This window comes from Thunnus thynnus, chromosome 6 (genome assembly GCF_963924715.1).
Source record: "Thunnus thynnus chromosome 6, fThuThy2.1, whole genome shotgun sequence".
NCBI lineage: Eukaryota > Metazoa > Chordata > Actinopteri > Scombriformes > Scombridae > Thunnus > Thunnus thynnus.
The window spans coordinates 8,888,172-8,909,972 of NC_089522.1; the positions used below are offsets into that span (position 1 = coordinate 8,888,172).

The 21,801-nt window shown below is 39.2% G+C and overlaps 1 protein-coding gene across 2 annotated transcripts; it reads left to right on the forward strand.

The window, feature by feature from the left end:
• Positions 1-9,271: 9,271 nt before the first annotated feature.
• On the forward strand, positions 9,272-21,767 carry cdk11b (cyclin dependent kinase 11B). Of its 2 annotated transcripts, none has more exons than XM_067591551.1 (20): positions 9,272-9,376; positions 10,460-10,590; positions 10,848-10,987; positions 11,126-11,253; positions 11,368-11,512; positions 12,437-12,612; positions 12,834-12,959; positions 13,078-13,176; positions 13,373-13,501; positions 13,593-13,667; positions 14,756-14,973; positions 15,113-15,203; positions 15,292-15,413; positions 15,519-15,624; positions 15,770-15,891; positions 16,711-16,818; positions 17,198-17,314; positions 17,773-17,921; positions 20,367-20,556; positions 21,120-21,767. In XM_067591551.1, the coding sequence occupies exons 2-20, from the start codon at positions 10,474-10,476 to the stop codon at positions 21,210-21,212; spliced, it is 2,451 nt and encodes an 816-aa protein (XP_067447652.1). In that variant the 5' UTR covers positions 9,272-9,376; positions 10,460-10,473; the 3' UTR covers positions 21,213-21,767. The 2 variants fall into 2 exon arrangements, with proteins under 2 accessions (XP_067447652.1, XP_067447653.1); XM_067591552.1 differs by having other exon boundaries at positions 9,273-9,376; positions 12,476-12,612.
• The last annotated feature ends 34 nt before the right edge of the window (positions 21,768-21,801 follow it).

Here is a 21,801-nt window from a genome sequence, read left to right on the forward strand (position 1 = left end):
GGATTCCCCCACAGCATCATACCCCCGACCAACAAATGCTAATATTTTGTATACAAATTCATCTATATTTTTTCAACAGTGGTTTAGTAATAATAGTTTATTGCTAAATCAGTTTGTTATTCAACCAACGTGGTCAGCTCTGTAATTGTACTGATTTTATTCCAACACGATGGAATGTGTTGGAATAACTCTTGTTTCTCCAAAGGATTTCTCTCTTGTCTTTGATGCTGTCTCCTCGGGTATATATTTCGTTTTTTTGAAGGTTTTAATGACGATGGAAATCACCCTTCATACTGCTAGATGAAACTGAAACAACTGTTGGGAAAACTTGTTTTTCATGGCAAACTAAGAATAAAAATAAGGCAATCTGTCAACTTTTTCGACAAGACATCATAAGTTCACCCTGTCTTATCATATAGGTGAGAGCCAACTAATTTTCAGGGGAAGTTGTTTCAAGCAGGTCGATTTGGTGCTAAAAGTTGCTAAATTACGGTTTAATGTCGTTGCACGTGACGTCATTACGTAACGATGTACAACTGCGTCATTACGTAGATTACACATTGACGTTCCTCAAATTGACTGGCCATCTCTGCAAAAGCTATCATTTTAAATTTGTTAGTTTAGAGTTGTTTGTTTATCACCATATATTTTTATTTTTAAAGTAAATAAACACAACACATTTTTATGATCAGATATTTTTATTTTTTAAACACAACACATTGAATTATTGAACAATTACACATTACAGATTATTGAACAGTTACATTTTAATTATTTTCTTATTAACTGGTAAAACTACACATTCTGAATTATTATAGTTTTGAGCATTGTGTTGGTGGTTAGTTAACATGCAACCTAACTGATCAACAATTATAGGTACAAGTTAATAACAAGGTTATATATGCTATCTCACTGGACAATTGCAGCTAGCAATTTCACATAAATATGATGTGTGCGCTAGGCACCTCTCAGTAGCTCTCTCCTGGTTGTTGTGCTGCTTTGCTGGCAGTGACCAGCTGCTCAATCCTCCAGATATTGGCACTGTTCTTGCTCACACTGCAGTGCGCACTGCCACCATCAGCTGTGTGTCTCCATCTCCACCAGTTCAAGAAAGTCCACTCCTTGCATATGTAAATATGATGAATCATACATGGGAAATCCTCTTCATCTTCAGTGTCCAGCTGTGTTACCATTGAGCTGGAACCAGCAGAAGAGGATGGAGTGGCCTTAAAGCTATATGCTGCTGTGGTGCCAAACTGCCGCAGAACTTCACTTGGTAGTTTATGCTGGTAACAGGTATCATCAGCCAGCCTTAGTCCATACCGTACCAGGATTATGGAGATGAGATTGTGCATTGATGTTCTATTTCTTAACCTTGACTGGACAACACTCATTTGGCTGAACAGCTGTTCAACCTTCGCATTTGAGTGTGCCAAGGAGAGGGCAGCGAGTGCAGCTTTGCACAGTTCCTCAAATGCATTTGATCCAGAATAGTCTGTATGTTATTCACTTCATCAGATGGATTTTTCTCCACTGGGAAACAATTTTGTCAATTGTTTGGGGCTGGTACCCCAGTAGCTCAGCTACTTTAATCATTTCAGTGATGCCTTTATTGTGCTTTAGTGTTTCCTTCACACTGAACAAGGCCATGTTTCGCAAGGCCTCTAGGTTGTCTTGTGTCTTTGCTTGCAGCTCCTTGCTTAAAGCAATAATGTAGTTGATGATAAGACTAACTCAGACTGCTGAAGCCTCATATAAGCTTCAGATAAACTTTTAAATGCATTTTTGCACAAAATGACTGTGGACACACTGTGGATTTTGGCCTCCATCACTTACAATGAAAGCACATTTGAGGGGGATCTTTTAACAGCCAGTATGAACAGGAGGAATGATTACAGTGAGGAAAACCTCTTTCAGTGTTCATATGGACACCTGACTGTTGTCAGACACTATTGTAAAACTGTTAACCTATCCCTAGGGTTAATTCTGGCTCAGATCCTCTTATAGACAACCAGTGTCAGTCTTTATGGTGCTAGTGGTGATCAGAGGAATGAACTATTTATTGATCTGCACCCCCTGTTACAAAATGTCATTATTTCCAAGAACATTAAATTGATATTCCTGGTTGGGTAAAAGAGGAGTTCAAGTAGGATTGTTTGCACAAAGAAAACCTTGTTTTATTGAGCGTTTCCTCAGTTCTTAGTGCTGTTGTGTTAAAGCTGTTTCTGTTTGGACACATGAGGGCAGTGTGGGTTTGTCAGACCGCAGCTGTTGTTTCAGTCAGTTTGCAGCTGGATACTGTAGTTTTCAGTATATTGTACATTGTGGTAAGCAAGATGTTTTGTTAATCACATTTAGTGCACATAACAAGACCTCTTAAGGCATCACAAGATTAGTAAGACCACATTTGTGATTGCAGGTTGATTTAATCAGAACATAGAAGAATAATATGCAGAAACATTTGTTCAAAATGTATTTGGCTAAACGCAGCTTTTACATTGTTTTATTATAATAATGAAATGACTGTGACTTTATGAAATCAACAGTTCTGTTAATGGCTGTTTAATCTGTGGTTAATGCATCACAATGTGTTTCAGGTAAAGTGCTACCAGGGTTTAATTGGCTTAATGCCAGTGTGTGTGTGTGTGTGTGTGTGTGTGTGTGTGTGTGTGTGTGTGTGTGTGTGTGTGTGTGTGTGTGTGTGTGCGTGTGCATGTGTGTGTGTGTGTGTGTGATCTTTAGCCAAGCACAGACACATGTTTTTGGCACAGGCGAAATTAAAACATTATGTAAATTTCGTAGAAAGCATGTTATTGTGAGAATATATTCAAAATGAAAATATGACTGGTTGATTGTCCAACATAGTGTGTTTTTGTTTCTACAGGACTTTGTCCATTGACTAACTAGACTGGTGGGACTTCTACTACACAGAAGTGATGTTTTATTGCCACCGGAATTATATTTGCTTCCTGGTTATCTTAATTATGTTCTCAGATAAGAGACAACTTCAAATTATGTGCTGTCATAGTGATTTGGTCCGGATACATTGGAGCTGAAGGATTGTACTCAATGACCCAACTAGCATGCATGTCAGCTTTCTGAACATGCATGCTAGTTATCACCTAAGATGTTATTGTTTTAGGATGTTATGTAAATATTTAAATGATAAGCTTATTACACCTCATAGAGAGACAGATGGCCAAAGTGTTGTTAAAGCAGATGATGGGGGTATTCCACTCCATATTTCAGGGAAATGTGTCTGTACTTACAGCTGCTAAGTGTTTTGGATAAATTGTTGTGTACACTGTCAATATATTTGGTGGTGTACACATTTAAAAATGAGAGATATCTTCTGTCAATGGCATGTCATGTGATTTGTCAGAAAAGCTTAAACTGATAATTATCTACGATCAAAGGTTTGGCAGGTTTTGTTGAAATTTCTTACCAAAAATTTTAAAAAAAAACAGTTTATGCTGAAATAATGACTGGGAAGTGGGTTCAGATGGATTAATTGTAGATGTCTTGAGTGTGACTTGAAACTGAAACCCAGAGAGGAGCTAGTCCCATATATCCATTGTTTCAGTGGCAGATAAGGAAACACTTTAAAAACCCTCACAGATCCACATTACATTTTGGGTCACTGAGGCTGAGTTTAGTCAACATGCAGCAAATAATCCTGCAGAAGTTTTACTTTTGGAAGGATATCAAGTTGTTAAAGGCCCGATCTTTAATTATTGTGACCATATAAATCACAGGTATATTCACACTTATATATGAAGACTTTGACTGATGGACTTTGCAATTTTTGTGTTGCTCATGTCATCATAATTAAATGAACCTGGACTTTTTTTACAAACTCTTTCTGGGAGCATGCCAAAGATGACATCTTATTTTTTGTATTAATTACAAACTGACTGTTAATTTTAACTGGCATTGAACTCAGACTGCATCTCCAAATCTGCTTTTTATCACCTGTCAGTGTCTGTATTGATTTTAAAATTCTTTTACTTGTTTTTAAAGCACTTCATAGTCTTTCACCTGCATATATGTCTCACATGCTCACAGCATATGAACTAGTATGGCCCCTCGGGTCCTTTGGCACGAGTCTGTTAGTTGTTCCAAAGTGCAGGAATAAGTAAAACCTTTGGTAAGGCAGCTTACAGCTTTTATGATCTGAGGATCTGAGAGCAGCTGGAAGTGTTGAACTCTTTAAACGTAAATTTAAAAGCTGCCTCTTCAGCCTGCCTTCTGATTAAGAATGGTTTATAGACATTATTTACTTTATTTTATTCTCTTATTTTATTGTATTTATGTTGTAAAATTTTATTCTATTTTATTTTGTTATTTTATATTATATTTATATTTTATATTATGTTATATTATATTTTATAATTATTTATGATTATATATTTTTTTATCCCTCTTATCAATTTTATTTGTCTTTGTTTTGTCTTTTTAATCTATTTAATCTAGTTGTTTAGTTTAGCTTTTATTTAACTCTATTTTCTTCTTATTATTATTATTATTATTATTATAGCTTTTAAATCTATTTTATTGTCTTTCATTGTCATCATTTTTATTTTTGTTTTGCCTTTTTAATCTATTTTATCTAGTTTTTAATCTACTTTTATTTCAATCTATTGAACTACTATTACTGTTTACTGTTTATTACATTTTCATCGTTTTTGTTTTTTCACGTGCATTGGTCTCAAATTGTTTTTTTTTTCTTTTTTGTCTTTTTTGTTGTTTTTACGGTCTACATTTGTTCTCTTATTACCGACTTGTCATCTGTGAAGAACTTTGAACACACTAACCTGAATATGAAACGTGCTCTACAAATAAAGTTTGACTGATTGATTGATTAGATTGGAGTGCTGGAAGATTTTTATGACTGTTTATCTTCATGAAGTATTTATTATTTTTTCCACTGATGTGGTGTTTCTGCACTGCACTCCACAGAGACCCAGAATTCATATGAATAAAGTCTGGTTTCTGTCAGCGGAGCTGTGTGTTTAGTTCTGACTTCCCAGTTCTTTGAGAAAAGCTGTAAATATAAGATGTATTCCTGTGCAGAGGATTTTTCCAGTGTTTCATGCATTTCATGCACTGGGATTCAGAGACTCTCACCAGACTGATTAAAAGGAATTATGATGCTCAGCTTCATGCAACACCGATTCCAACACCAGTAAATCCTCCAAGAAGACAAAAGATTAATGACAGTAGCGATCCTAGAGATAATGACAGCAGCATGAGCCAGGGTTAAACATGATGCTAGTCTCTCCAACAAAGAGGTTTTGACCCTTAAGATAATCTGCTGTGGAGATTGATTTACTTGAAGTACTAGTATGCTGTCACTATATCACCTCAATGGAATTCAAATAGCAGATGTACATTAAATGTACTATAATTCACTTGCCAAACACTTTGATTCATGGTTGCAATACTGCATTTTATTAGGACATCAGAATAAAATCAGAACTTATAAACTTTTACGTATCCCTGATTTCCCATATATCAAAAATGTTGATATGAGGTTAATCAAACACACACAATAAAACCTTCTGACATGGCTTCTGAATCACATTTGATTTTATTCCGCTTCAACATACAAATACATCATTGTCAGTGTGCTCTTTTTTGGTCATTTCTATTTACAACTTTTTTGAATTTGTGGTTTATCCAGAATGTCGGATCTCATTCTTCTCCTGGCTGGGCTCCATCATCAGCACCTATGGACGTAGTATCCTGTGGCGTATCCCATGATGTAGATGAACACCAGTGCAGCCAAAGCTCCTCCAGCTTTCACTGCAATTCCCGTTCTGCCTGTGCACATCCTGTCGTACACCCTGAATGCAACAGAGAGAGAGAGAGAGAGGCAGAGTCAGATTAAACAGCTTTAGGTGGGATGTACTTTTATTTTATGCCCTGGTTTCCCCACATAGTCAGCTTAGTTTGACTATAAAGGTTTTACAAAACTTATTAGAATTCAATTGATGTCAGGTTTGAAAGCTAATTTGACTTTTTTTTGAAGATTACAATAATTCCTTTTACACTGAACTGTGTTCTTGTCTGGGTGGAAATCCAGGGTGAAACACAACACTAATACACAACTGTTAACTATATGAACCTCAATATGAAAATAGCAAAGATGTGTTTCATTAGTGATCAAGCTGATCTGGAGGACATGTGATGGATAGATTGATAAAGCTGCATCATAACCACCTTAGTAGAGGTAGATGACTCACTAACCGTATTTGATTTTTTAATGAAACACATGAATGAAACCTACTGTATATATCAGTTTAATCCGTTCATGTCTATATGTGGATTCATCTCCCATCTACCTATCGATATATGTCTCCTAATATAAAAACTTTACATTTGATCTCTGCATCTTTATGTCAGTCTCACCTCATCATTGTGGACTGTGAACCCTCTACGTTCATGTTGATGTTGCTCTCGTTCCAGCGATTATATTCCACACTGCCACCGGCACTGTTGGAGTCCATATACGTCGTTCCTCTCCTCAGCTGCCTGAAGTCACAGTTCAGTTACTGCTTCACTGCTCAGCCTGCTCACATAAACTCTGCGCTCTGACACAGTGGATGAAGAGCTGTCGGAAAATGTCAGTTTGATTACTATGACTGTAATAATATGCTTGTAATGCATCACAGTGCAATTGAATTAAAGTGTGATTTTTTTTCTTTTCACAAATATGACATTTAAAATCAAGCCAATCAAGTATTTACATTGTTTAATCAGCTCCAGAGCAAAATCAATCCACATGTTTGAAATAATTGTATTAAAAAGTCATGTGATCTGATGATTGTAACCCTTAGCAAAATCATATCCCCACATTCAAATAAACTCAAGCTGTGCTCACCTGTAAGAGTCTGCAAAAGTCCTTAGAAAACTCTCCTCTCCAGCACTTTTAAAGCCACAACAGAGACTGACAGAGCCATGCCTCCTGCTTGCTATGAGACCTTGGCCATAGTTCATGTGTTCAATGAGGTCATAAGTCGTAAATCTATTTCTCTTTTACTTGCTTATATGACACTTTCTCAGTGATAAAGGACAATTAAACCTTTACTTCGGTTAATCTCCGGTTGCAACACATCCTGCACAGATAGTGAACTGCAAAGCAAAAATGCTTGCATGTTGTAGATTTTTATGAAATTATGATTCCTAGATGCGATTTGATTGATTGATTGATCGATGTGATTTGGTTGAATAGAATATCACTATGTTGTTTCAAATCATTTGTTTTGGCTTTAGTGCAGAGGATATGCACGTTGATCTGTTTGTGCTGGAATAGCAGCGCCCTCTTCTGTTCGTAGATGTAAAGAAATCCAACAATCTCAGCTACTTACTCATTTTGTCATAAATATACTAATGTCTCAAAGCAAATGTGGTGATGACTTAGTGACTTTAAAGTGACACATCTCATGCATTTTAAGTAAGAAAACCTTGAGGTTTCTGTATGTTTAGACAAATTACATTTGCATGTGGAGAACAAAGAAATTTACCTATATTCTGGTTTCACATGATTTTGTAGGTATTGTAGGACAATGTAGGTATTATCTGTCATTATATTATCTGTATCACTAATGTCCAGGGAAGATGTTAAAGCTGGCTCAACAGAGGACTTGCAAAGCACCCATGGGCCCTAGGATGTCTAGAAGAAGGCTGTAGTCAATGCTTATCTGGTTTTTGTTGCCATGTGGTCACTCTGCAGGGCCTGGTGGAGGTGACGACTCTGTTTGTGTGCTGCTGCCTCCTCATGGACAGGTATAAGGCTAACAACACTGAGCACCTACTGGTCTGGCTTCTTGGGATGTATTTGCTATATAAAATATTATATAGGCTACACTTTAAAATTACATATTAAAACAGATAACAAATATTCTTAAGACAAATATTCTGTGGAATACAGCAGCATCCTTATCCTGCATCACCATGGAAACGGAACTGAGCATCCATGTAAGATAAGTTATAAGAAATGATCAATGCCAAAAGTCTTAGCAAATCTTGGATTTAGGCTGTCAAGAGTTGACTCACAACATGTAAGTCACAGCAAATATGAGCTCTGAAATGTCTCTTGATACATATAAATAATGAATGCTGCAATTTGTGTAATTCACTGCCTTGGGGGAAATACTGGGTCTTTGTATTGCAAAGCTTTGGATCTGGACATTAAAGGACCTTTCCATCTAACCCTCTGTTGTTTTGATCATGCTGACATAGAGCACCGTTGAAGTTGAACAATATCTTAATAATACTCAGAAGCTATTTTTAAAAATGTTAACCTTATTTTATTATTTATTTATTTATTTATTTATTGATGATGATAATGACAAAATATAGAAGTCACAGCAAATCAAATGTATGAATGTAAATGTAATCAAATATATACAAACCAAACAGCTGCACTTGATCCTCACTTTTTGGTCCTAAAATGAGTGAAATATAAAAAAAACGACTTGCTGACTGAGCTGACTGCCCAGTTTAACTAATTTAACATCCCAGTGAATGGCTTTATCCTCAGCTGCCCATGTGTTTGATGTATATTCACAAATAACTGCACTGATACAGTATATGTACAGATATCATTGCACCCAAATTGCACTGCGTTTGCACTACTGCCATATGTTTACAACACCATTTGTACAGCAGCTCTACTGCAAATACTTTCAGATATATATTACCTCATGTATAATGCAAGTTTGCACATATGTTGACATTTTTCTTCGTGTGTTTTTACTTTTTTTTTTTTTTTTACTATATTACTATATATTTGTACTACATTGTGCCTTACTATGTGTATATGCTGTATCTATTTTTATGCCATGTATGTCCTTATGTGCCCCCCACCTCTTACACTGTTTTGGTGAAGCCGACAATGACAATATAACTGATTAAAATTAATTGGATTGAATTGAATTGAAAATTATATTTGAATTTCTTCTTCCTTCACTCATTTCCCCCAGAGAAGACTTCTTCTTCTTGTATCATAAAGATGAGTATAGGCCTCTTTTGCCCTATAAGGCTTTGCTTGAATCAATATCATAATCAATATTATAATTAGGCCTGTAAAAGAGGTCTTAAGCAACCAAGAACAAGTTAGAAATGTAAATTTTACAGATTACGTGAACAACATTAACAAGACATGTAATATTATGCCAGTAGTTCAGATAAAGGAAAACTACGTTGAAAATAGGAATAAAATGAGACATAAATGATATATTATTAAATTTTAGTAGAGGAAGCATGGATTTTTTCCATGGCAGGAAGTCGTTGTTTCACACCGGAAGTTTTCCAGACGGTTGCAGCGCGTTGAGACCTCCGGTGCGCCGTAATACCGCTGCGCGTATCTCAGGTTTGTTAACTATTTTATCTGCTCGGTGATTATCTTCATCCCTCTCCGCAGCCAGAGGTTTAAACAGAGCTGCGGACACAGCTGTCGGTTCTCCAGTTTATTGCTCTACCAGCTATACTCTCTATATTTTTTAACAGCCACGTAATTAGCTAAAGAAACTTGTTTAGCAAATCTCGCCCATGCTAGTTGTAGCTAGCTGAAGTTAGCTAGCTAATGTGTTAGCATCCGCCGCTTGACTCACAACCACAAACAGCGAGTTAAAGTCGTTCACTGACCCGTCGTTTCACTCAGTTTGCTGCTTAACTAACCGGTCTATACAGAAATAATATATAAAACAATACTGTACAATAATAACAGTGTATATAAGGTTAGCTACGTCTTCCTAACTGGCCTAACGTTAAGTTACTCCAACAGTTAGCAGGTTTAGCTGAATACCGATAACTACCTCATGTCAAACTTAACTCACATTGTAAAATCTTGATTCATATCTATTTATTGTTTCTTATAACCACTGACAAGTACCTCTCTATAGTAGTGGAAGTGAGCCGTACAATGCATTTTAGTGGGAATCAGAGGCGTATAATCAGTTGTTGAAAGTGACATTTTATTGAAAGCCTTAATTAAATAATATAATTAATGCCTGCGGCGACTGATTCCCACATTTAAATGAATTAATATAGCGCACTTATGGTAGGTATTATTATTATTGACACAAAAAGGGCATCTAGATCTCACACTTTCAAAGGAAATTGAATGAAATTTTCTTTATTTTTCTTGTATTTCCTAATGAAGCAGACTAAAATGAAACACATTGTAACAGTGAGACAGACTATAAGATTCTAACACTACAAAATTACCATTGCTCTTATTTTGACACTTACATAAAATGTAAAATGAATGATAAATAGAAGAAACAATGACCAACAACTGGCAGGCTTTTCTCCGCTATGGGTCTATTACAATTATCTTGGCTCCTTTTGTTATCTTTGGTATAAACCTCTTCATGTTTAAGATGAAGCTGAGCTGAATTGTAACCCGTATTGAACATCTGTGTGTTGTGTGTGTACGTGTGATGTGATGCAGGCGGTGCAGAGTGGATGCTGATGGGGGACGAAAAGGAGACCTGGAAAGTGAAAACTCTTGACGAAATCCTGCTAGAGAAAAAACGTAGAAGAGAATTAGAAGAGAGGACAGATCCCAAGCGCCAGAAAAATGTAAAGTATTTCAAAACTAATTTAATATTCATGCATTCGGGTATTTGTGCAAATAAGTTTGTTAATTTAAACACAATAATGTATACTGGCCTAATGTTTTTGTTAATTTCATCATCATTTTGAACCTAAACATGACTCCCACTCTCTGATTGTTATTTCAGAAGCTTTTGTAGCAAGACAAATACAAAAAACATTTCTGCAGTATATTCTGTCTCTCTGGCACTAACCACATATTCTGTTCTTCTGGCCTTGGAAAGTTCACCCAGGGCCTTGTTCCACAGGCGGATGATCGGGAAGCCAAAAGAGATACTCCGGAGGAAGGAGAACTACGGGATCAAAAGATGGAAATAACAATTCGGAATTCCCCGTACACCCGGGAAGACTCAACAGAGGACAGGTACTTTAAGTTGTAGGAAACAAAGTTGGTTGCTAATTTGGAAAAGTGTATTCAGTAGTTTAACTTTGGTAACAAAAGAAAAAAAAGTTTACAAACGGTATGCAACAGTCTCACAATGTTTTCTTTACATTTATGAAGGGGAGAGGAAGATGAATCACTGGCAATCAAGCCTCCACAGCAAATAGCAAGGAAAGACAAATCTCACCACAGAAAGGAGGAGAAGAGAAAAGATAAAAGACGTCATCGCAGCCACTCTGCTGAAGGAGGTGTGGGAGTGCTGCGTAATTACATAAACACATACATATGTTTTACGGCTGAATATGACAGGTTTGGAACTGTTTTTGCGGATCTGTATCCACTCAAGGTTTTTGCTTCTACAGCAGGGAAACATGTACGACCCAAAGACAAAGAAAAAGAGCGAGAGAGCGATCGCAGAAAGCGTCAATGGGAAGAAGACAAAGCCCGGCGAGACTGGGAGCGGCAGAAACGAAGGGAACAGGCCAGGGCCCATTCACGCAGAGAGAGGTGAGCACTGACCCATGACCACGTATTAAATGACATTAGGGGTGTAACGGTACTCAAAACGCACGGTTTGGTATGTACCTCGGTTTTGCGGTCATGGTTTGGTGTGCTTTCGGTACAGCAGGAAAAAAAAAGGTGCTGCAGTGGAAACTTCTATGGAAACAGTTTAGTTGTGCTGCAGTGGAAACTTCTATGGAAACAGTTTAGTTGTGCTGCAGTGGAAACAGAAAACAACTTTTCTGTTTCCTACAAGGAGTCAGGACGCCTACTGACAGCTGTTTCACTAGCTCCACCTCCAGCAGCTACAACGGTAACATGCTGCTTACACACTGATGCTTCAGTATAAATAATCTAATGATGTCATATATATAATAATATATATAATCTGCCAAAATGTTACAGGTGGAACTCATGCCCTAGGATTATTGTTCCACATGTCAGAGTAAGAGGATTACTAAACTATTTTGACAGTGATTGTTTGGGTCACAGAGTGTATTCTTTGTACGACCGTACCGTTTCACCCCTAATCAGTACTGATGTTTATGTATGCTAAGACATGTTTTGTTGGATTGGAGCTGTTGAAAAGTCACAAGTGTTCTGTGTGTTCCCTGTTTTCTTGTCAGGATGTTAAAGCCTTTAAGCAGCATGAAACTTGATTTTGATTTCTATTTCTTTCAAATCTATATCTACTGTAGAAGTACTGAAAGTGTGTTTTCTCTTATTAGCAAATTAAAAAAGTTGACATCTAACAACAAATCCATGTGGGTTAGGCTGTTAATGGCTGTATGTTTGTCACTGAGAACAACGCTGAAGGTAACTAAACAACCCTGCAGCTGTAAACTAACTGTATGTTTGAATAAGCTTTTACTACCTAAACTAAAATGAAAACTAACAATGACAAGATTGGGGTTTTGGTTGTCTGGACAGACCTCGACTGGATTCTCCTGGGTTTTTTTTGGACCACAGGGACCGGCTGGAGCAGCTGGAACGCCAGCGCGAACGGGACAGAAAGCTTCGTGAACAGCAAAAAGAGCAACGGGAGCTGAAGGATCGAGAGAGGAGGGCTGAGGAGCGACGCAAAGAGCGAGGGTCTCGACGAGAAGGTCAGTGATTGAACCCAAACAACTGTCGGACAAAAGATGTATTTTTTCACTGTGGACAGAGTTAAGTTAAGTGTTTCTTCATTCCTACTTCTAAGATAGGTTAAACACATCCAGACAACAGCTCCAGCCATAAGGGTTGTATTTTCTTAAACACAGTTCCCCGCGTGAACTGTAAAGCTAAATCTGCAGCGATGATTACTAAGAGACTTTCCTGTCCACAGTGCCGTCTCACCATCGGATGCTACCTGACGAGTATGGTGAAAAGCCAAAACAAAGTCACCGCAGCCGCAGTCCCACCCGCGTTGCACGGGACAGATCCGACCATAGCGAACCAAGGAAAAGTGCAAGTGAGTTTATCTCTAAAAAAGTTGCTTTTATCATATCTATTCTTAACTATCCTGTCATTTACTTTCCCAAGATCATCTTTTATATTTCAGTGTAGCTCACACTGTGTTATGTCTGTAGCATCAAAGGAGGAGAAGCCAGAGGGCAAAGACCTGCTCGCAGACCTCCAGGACATCAGTGACAGTGAAAGGAAGACCAGCACAGGAGAATCGTCTTTAGGTAATTGACGTGACCTACACTTTCAGCAACCAGCAGACAGCGAGCGCAAAGACGATGCTACAACTAAAACACCACGCTAGGCTTGTCCAAGGCTTGTATTGCTGTAAATAGCTAACATTCTTGGGAAGCATGACTTCTTTGGAAGGACATTTCAGATGGTAAACCCCTGACTATGTTTCTTTTTCACCTTGTCTAGCATCAGGATCAGGCTCTGACGAAGAGGATGATGACGATGAGGACGAAGAGTCCAGCAGCCAGAGTGAGGGTGAAGAAGAAGAGGAGGATGAGTCTGTCTCAGGCTCAGGCAGGTCTGAGCAGAGCGCAGGTAAAAAATAAATGTTCCTTTGACTGATGTGGCTGCGTCAAGTCAGTTATACAGCAACACGGGTTTAACAGAGCGGCCTTCTTCCTTTCAGAGGACGTGAGTGAGGACGAGCAGTCAGAGGAAGACTTTGAAGAGGAGAGAGAAATTGGAAATCATATTCCTGCAGGTGAGTAAACCCCATTGATGCTACTATAACACGTCATATGATGTCTGTGTAGCTATTGTATATGCTCAACTAAATTGTAATTATTTGTGTTGAGTGTATAAATGTTTTTATGTTTAGTTTTTATCTGGAAATCATTTTAGATGAAAGAGCTGCATGGCCAGGAGGGAGAGTGCATAAATCATATTTGGATCAGTAAAGGTTTGGCTTTGTCTGCTGAACATTTGGGGGTTTTTATTCATAATTCTTCTCTTGAAGGTTAAGAAACTTCTTTGCCAGGACTCTTTTGCTGCAGGTTCCTGAAAGGCACAATCTGTGATTCAAATGAAAAAGCAGTTCCACCACCAAAGGTTGAAAACACAGGAGTGGAACTTGCTGACAGTGTGATGGTCCCTTTACACAGCAGACGTTTTTGACTCGTCATAGTAGGAAAAATACTAAGGACATTAACGATGGCTTTGTTCTATTCAAGTGACCTTGTAAGCTGTGACAGTGAGCCAACATGCACAATACCATGACCTTGAAACCGAAACAGCCACATGGAGTTCAGCCATCATTAGTTTTATTACTTACACCTGTTCTTTTCCAAATGTGATGTCAAAATGTCTTCTGTGAAATAGTAGTGGAAACAGTAGTTTGACCAAAACAAAAAAAAACCCTGAAAAAAAAACTTCCTTTTTCACCTTAAACTGCAGTTAAAAGCTCTGGAAAAAGCTATTTTGTAGACCATGTCTTAAATAGATTGGGGTCAAACAGGCAAAAATAAGTTTTCCTATTCTGATCATTGTTTGTAGTTTACAGTACAGAGGAAACGCAGTAAAATACTTAAATTAAGATTTACAATCAGTTGGCAAACACAATCAAGTCAGACTTATTTAAATATGTCAACTTGTATTCTGGGAAAGTTGTAATGGCCATTTTTAATCAAAAAAATAATTGTCAGACTAGTAGATGATAAAAATAATTGTTAGTTACAGCCCTAAATTAATCATCAAATACATAGTAACAGTGACCGACCCATATCTAAATTCTAGTAGCGCCCATCAAATGCACTTAACAGCACTAAACTGACTTCACCCTTCCTCCCTCAGTGCCAGAGTCCCGTTTTGACCACGACTCGGAGGAGAGTGGTGAAGACATGGATGACGAGGAGGAGGACGAGGATGACGCAGGGGACGGTGACCCTACGCCTCAATCTCAGACTCATTCCCGATCCCCCACCCCCGAAGAGAACTACATCCCTGACTCCCCTCCAATTTCACCTGTAGAGTTGAAGAAGGAGCTGCCTAAGTATCTTCCTGCTTTACAGGTCAGAATCAACATCACACAAATATTCATCCATATAAGCCACAAGTTATGCAAATATACATATGTAATCATCTAATGCAGGTTAGTGGTGTTTTAATGGTGTGTTAAGGTCTTCAATTACACTGTGTTTTGTTCTTCAGGGCTGTCGCAGTGTGGAGGAGTTCCAGTGTCTGAACCGAATAGAGGAGGGAACCTACGGTGTGGTGTACAGAGCCAAGGACAAAAAGACCGGTATGAGACTGAACATGTAGGTCAGTGTGCTCTTGGGGTTTCAGATGTGTTTATTGGTGAAACAATAAATGTGGTCTCATGTTTGCAGACGAAATAGTGGCCTTGAAAAGACTGAAGATGGAGAAAGAGAAGGAGGGATTCCCCATCACCTCTTTAAGAGAAATCAACACGATCCTAAAAGCTCAGCACCCAAACATCGTCACAGTAAGGGTAAGAGAACTTGAGAAATACTTACTAAGGTATTTACAGTTTTATTGGTTATTGTATCTCTTGGAGTGTTCTAACGAAATCTGACCGTTTTCCCCACTAAATCAGGAAATAGTTGTTGGAAGCAATATGGACAAGATCTACATCGTGATGAACTATGTAGAACATGACCTGAAGAGTCTGATGGAAACCATGAAGCAGCCCTTCCTGCCAGGTAATGTGGAGCTTTAGTCCATTTCTGTGTTTAAAAGGTTGAATGGGATAACAGTGGTGTTCTCTCTTTATTCGTGGGTTAAGCAGTGAACGTCTCTTCTCCGCTGCGCAGCATCTCTGTTAAAACATAACGTTCTTTCTTTCAGGTGAAGTTAAGACTCTGATGATTCAGCTGCTTCGAGGAGTCCGACACCTCCACGATAACTGGATTCTCCACCGCGACCTGAAGACGTCCAATCTGCTGCTCAGCCACAAGGGAATCCTGAAGGTAAGCTAGCACTGCGGTTCTCACGCAGGGCAACTTGGGGGGAAGTCGAACTATTGTAGGTAGTAACTAGTGTTCATACCAAAGTCTGTTCATGTCACATTCGTATTAAACCCAGTTTATAAGCACAGATGTAGAGCCACAATGCCACAAAGGGTTAACTTTTGGTGTAAGGGGTATTAGTTTCTAAAAGTGGATTTTCTAATATGAGTATTTGGAGAATGTGACTTGAAGATTAAGAAGGTCTGAAGGCTTAAGGGCACTAGAGAGTTATGATACTTTAAATCTGCTCTGAGTTCCAGCCCAGATTCATGATTTAATTGTTAAATATTACCACAACCCAACAGAAAAAAACTAACCCTAAAATAACACATTTTCGTTTAAAAAAATCCATCTGTAGTTTTTTTATTTTTAACATAGTACAGAAAATCAAAAAAGTCATTCCTTTAATCCGTCTCAGGATGATTCACAACTTTCCTTTGGGCTAGCAGCAACACAACACAGTTGCACAAACAACACATGATTACTAAAAGTCAATGAGAGCATGAATTTCTGGCAAAATGAGCAGCAGACTGGGCTGGTCTGTAAATAAACCAGATTCTCAGACATTTGTTAGTGTGAATTTTATGTAAACTGACAATAGAAAATATGAATCACAGTAATTTTTCAAATCAGATATAACCACCTTGTGCACTGATACATTTGATCCACTATGAACCGTCGTGAAATAAACACGTTTGGAGGAATCGTATCAAGACTTAAAAAATATAATAATTTACATACACATTTCTATTTTTTTTCCTCATCTGTCTTGTTCTGTAGATTGGAGACTTTGGCTTGGCCCGGGAGTACGGGTCCCCCCTGAAGCCCTACACCCCTGTAGTGGTCACCCTGTGGTACAGATCACCAGAGCTTCTGCTTGGAGCCAAGGTAAGAACTGAAGTTCACACCGCTTCCCTACATGGCAAGAGCCAGGTCAAATGCCTATGCAACAGCCGAAACTACAAATATTAAGGCGATGTACTTTCATAGATGTGGTTATATCATCTTGATTCATTGTTTTTCCCAAAGATATATTTCCAAGAGAAGGCAACATCTGTGAGGCATTGGCTCATAAGATACCAAATACCACTGAAACACAATTTGAGTTTTACAGAGTATGATTTACACAGTGAGGCGGCAGGGCTCCAGCAGCCGTCAGAGCACATCCACTTTCGCACACGAGACAGACGAACATAGAAACGTGCCAGGCAGACTGTCTACTTTATGTTTCTGCGGACCGCCACTATGTTTGTTCTTCTCTCCGCAGGAGTACTCCACAGCTGTGGACATGTGGTCAGTGGGCTGCATATTTGGCGAGCTCCTCACCCAGAAACCTCTCTTCCCTGGAAAATCTGAAATTGACCAAATTAACAAGATCTTCAAGGTAAATGCCCTGACTTGCCCTTATAAAATGAAGCAAATCCTCATCATTAAAGGTAAAGCTCTTGTGTTTACAGCCTGTAAATCTTCTGAGTGTGTCATCTGTCACGAGTAGGTCAGCATGCAGTTCAGTAGTGCACCACAGGGTAGAGCTGCAGGTAGACGTCAACCCAGATGAAGTTATTAGGAAACTGAGAAGCCCACCCTGGTTGCCTGAATAATTTTCAGTAGATCATCTGCATAGCGCACGAGAGCTGGGTGCACTGATGTCATTCGGGCCTCCCAAGACGTCCTACAGTCTTTACCAATGATGAATTAAAGTATTGAAATGTACTTAGGACTGGTCTATTGCCACATGTCTGTGGTTGATGAATACATCAGCCAAAGTAGGAATACCTCATATCCATCTCTCCCTACACTAACAGCGCTGTATGTCTGCTGACTTGCGTGTGTTGTCTGTAGGATCTGGGATCACCCAGCGAGAAGATCTGGCCCGGCTACAGCGAGCTGCCCGCTGTGAAGAAGATGACTTTCACAGAGTATCCCTACAACAACCTGCGAAAGCGCTTTGGAGCGCTGCTGTCAGACCAAGGCTTTGACCTCATGAACAAGTAGGATTCTTAAAGGCTGTTTTATTCCTCACACAAGAGGCAACATTACACCACACACACACACACACACACTGCATCTTTACTGCACCACAGTGAGTCTGACTCTGATATTGCATCTTTTTTTCTATCTGTGTTCTGGATAAACGACCATTGCTATTAAGGCATGAGTACTTCATGGCGAGCTTGTGCCACTGACATAGGAAGAAAATTATGAAATGCACGAAAAAGGATCCGTTTTCATGGTAGTGTTTGTTAGTTGCATAATTTGACAGATTTCTCAAAGCTCAGAAGTATAGAATCAGTCTTTAAGTATTTGATGGCAAGTGTTTTTTAGTCAATTACTGATGGGATACATACTGATATCATATGTTTATGACAGGCAAATATCAACCACTAATATCAGTAAAAAGCAGCGTGACTGCTGCAGTGGAAACTGCCTTACTTGGATCAATGCATTGCTATCCTGTCAAATTCTGTTAGTCTTTCCAGAGCTTTTATTCAGTCTGCATTTCTGGCAAGCTGACTTAAAACATGACAACGGTAGCGGACTGGTAATTCATCAACATGCCTCAGCAGCAGTCCCGTTCCATCCCCATGTTCCGTCTCACAGACACACTCACCATGGTGACGCTCCACACTACAGGAAAATGTTTAATACGGAAAATCATTTTCACACTGAGAGGAATGGGTTCATAATTCTTTGTTGCACATTCCGAAGATCAGCATTGTTTAGCGGCCGCGGGTTTTGAGCAGACTCAAGCTTCTCGGCTCTCCTCTCAGATCTTTACCCACCCACAGCCTACACCTTTAAATGGCAAAAACCCTGCCGCTCCGTTACTTCACAGCTGCAGAGGACGGTAACAACATGTCCACTGTTCTGCCGGAGGAATCATGGTTCAGTGGAAGTTTGGCACCTTTCCAGAGCTGCTGAAACCTTCCAGCTGTCAGACGGCTGGCAGGACCGGTTCAGACCACAGGAGGTCAAAACGTAGAGAAGAGCTATTTGAAAAGCTTGAGACAGAGCAGCGTAGTAGAGGTTTAGAGGGGTAGTTTGACAGGTAGACGTCACAGAGCTGTTTGGAATATCACACACCTCTGTGTAGTGAGTGTTTAGAGGTTGAGGACTTCGGTACCCAACCGGAGGAGACTTAGACATGCAATTGATTTCTGCACTTTACTTACTTTACTTTATTTACTACTTCAGACTGTTTTTCCAATATTAATGTTTGACCGTTTTTTATTTATTTTACCAATTAATTTCCATGGCCAGGTGACCCAGTTATGAAGGCGTCTTTGTGGATTAAATGAAAAGCAGCAGGGCTTTTGGGTCCTGCAGGCCCTGAGTAGCACGCTCACAGGTGCAGGAAGAGCGCACATTCTTGGAATTCGAAACCAAAAACAGTAGTGAAAGTTTGTCCCTTTCGATACCAGTGTTGTGTCATGAAGCTGGTAGCAGCTAGTAATTCTTCTCAGGGGTTCCTCTCACATAGAGAAGGGAGAGTTAGTTCAGTAAAACCTTTTCAGGTTAATCATTTACCACACTGCACCCACTCACATGTGGAAGATTTTAATCAGACACAGGTTGAAAGCTAATTTTCACAATTAAGCAGCTCTCCATTATGCTGTGTTGTTCCTGTCATGTATAATTAGGACTCATGAACCCACTGGCCCCACAGACCAGGGTGCATCTCGTCTCATGTTCAGACCGTGTGTCTAGATGTAGTTTAGTTAATACAGATGATGTTAAATGCAAAGTCTCAATTTTCAAATTGTCTTTTGTAATTTATTTCCTTTGGATAAATTCTATCTCTCTTATCCACATTTTTTTTTGGGGACACAAATGATGTGCAAATTTATTTTCTATAACCAGTGTACCTCTTCAGTGGCCTGATAACCAGACTGAATTGCCATTATTATTTCACGACATTATTCAGCTGTTTTTTATTCGGGGCGGGATGTTTCGCCATCACCAATCAGTAGTGACTGACCCGTCTGTCCCGTCAACACAGAAGCATTTAGAGGTAGCAGTCGAGAGGTGTAGCAAATTTCCAACAACCTGTGTAACTGCATCAATCTCATCCCTGCTTGCATCATTTTTTGGCCATTTTTTTGTCACTATTTTTCTTAATCCCGCCTACAAAGCCCATTTGGTTTTCCAACCAGGAAAACTGCCATCAGCGAGAACAACACAAGGCCTATTTGAATTAGAGATTGAGATGAGAGCGGTCACTCAGGAGTCTGGAACCAGGATATAGTCTTAAACAAAATAAATTAAAGGGAAGTTTCACAATTTTTAACCGTTGCTCTACACATGGAGGTCTCTGTGTGAAGACTCCAAGCCCATGCAACACTCCCGAGCCGCCTGTTTGCTTGTGCTTCTTTGCTGAAACGTCGCCAGAGTGTATTAGCATCTCCACATGAACTGTATCGTTGACTGTTTTCCAGATTCCTCACCTACTGCCCCAGTAAGAGGATCTTATCAGACGAGGCGCTGAAGCACGAGTACTTCCGCGAGACGCCATTGCCCATCGACCCGTCCATGTTCCCCACCTGGCCGGCCAAGAGCGAGCAACAGAGGGTGAAGAGAGGCACCAGTCCTCGTCCACCCGAGGGAGGCCTGGGCTACAGTCACCTGGTAAGGACATTAGGCTCCACTTTCTCCATTACATACAGCTACCAGGCTTTCCGAACGCTGTCTGTGTTAAATAGATTACAGACCTACAGGCTTCTGCTTTGTGTCCGGGTATTTCCTCCTCGTGTTTTCCATGATGAGCACCCTTTAGTTCCTAACAGTGGTCCTACCCACCTAGAAGTCAGTTTTAAGGCTGATTTTTATTATTTTTTTCAATTTTGAAATCAGTGTCGATATTTGCTGTCTTACCAAAAAATTAGACCATTTCATGCCAATGGTTTTCATCGTTTATCTTATATTTTATTCTTGTCAAGGTAGAAAAACTTGTGAAACAGACTCTCCACTGAAATCCAGGAAGAATAATAATAGCAATAATATGTTCTTGTATACATGTGTGGAAAACAATCAAAAATGTCTCATGAGAATCCAGTCAGTGAAGAGTTTTCAGCTCTATAATTAATATGTAAGAAATTAAACTGCACGATCATGATATCAGAGGTGTGATTGAACATTGATTGACTGCTGGTCTTTACCATGAGTTCACTTTCCTTTTCTGATCTCTCCAGGGGGATGACGACCTGAAAGACACAGGCTTCCACCTGACAACCAGCAACCAGGGAGCGTCTGCAGTCGGTCCAGGATTCAGCCTCAAATTCTGAGCCCAGAACTGTAGGACAACCGGGACACTGCAGGCTGTCTAACTGAGGAAGAGGGGAGCAAAGAATTCTGGGACTTGTTGTTTTGTTGGAACTGGACGGCATCACTGGTTTACAACCGTAAACCAGATCAATATCTGTTCAATTGCAACTGTTACCAAATAGTCGGGACTGTCTCACAGCAAGACTGATGGCTCAAACATGATGAATTTCCAGAATTTTCCCTCAACTTTTTGTCTTCTGTGTTTTTTTTTCTTCAAGCCATTTCACCATTTTAAATGTGGCGATTGTATCTCTGAAAAAAAGAGACAACCATAAGTCTGTTAGAAGTTTAGATCTCATGTTTTGACTTTTGTTTATTTTCCCTTCTATACTTCATGAGAGAGGACCAGATTTTATAAATGGTTGGTATTTCCTGCCTGCCCGAGCTACTGTATAATGATGCAGCATTGGATGTGCTTTCCATCCAACATAATGTTAGAAATTTACTTAGGACTGTCAGCTCACTTTATGACAGGGGGACAATGTTTTTGCTAGAAATAAAGTTTGAAACTGTTTTGTCTGCTGTTCTCCATGTATTTATAAACTCTGT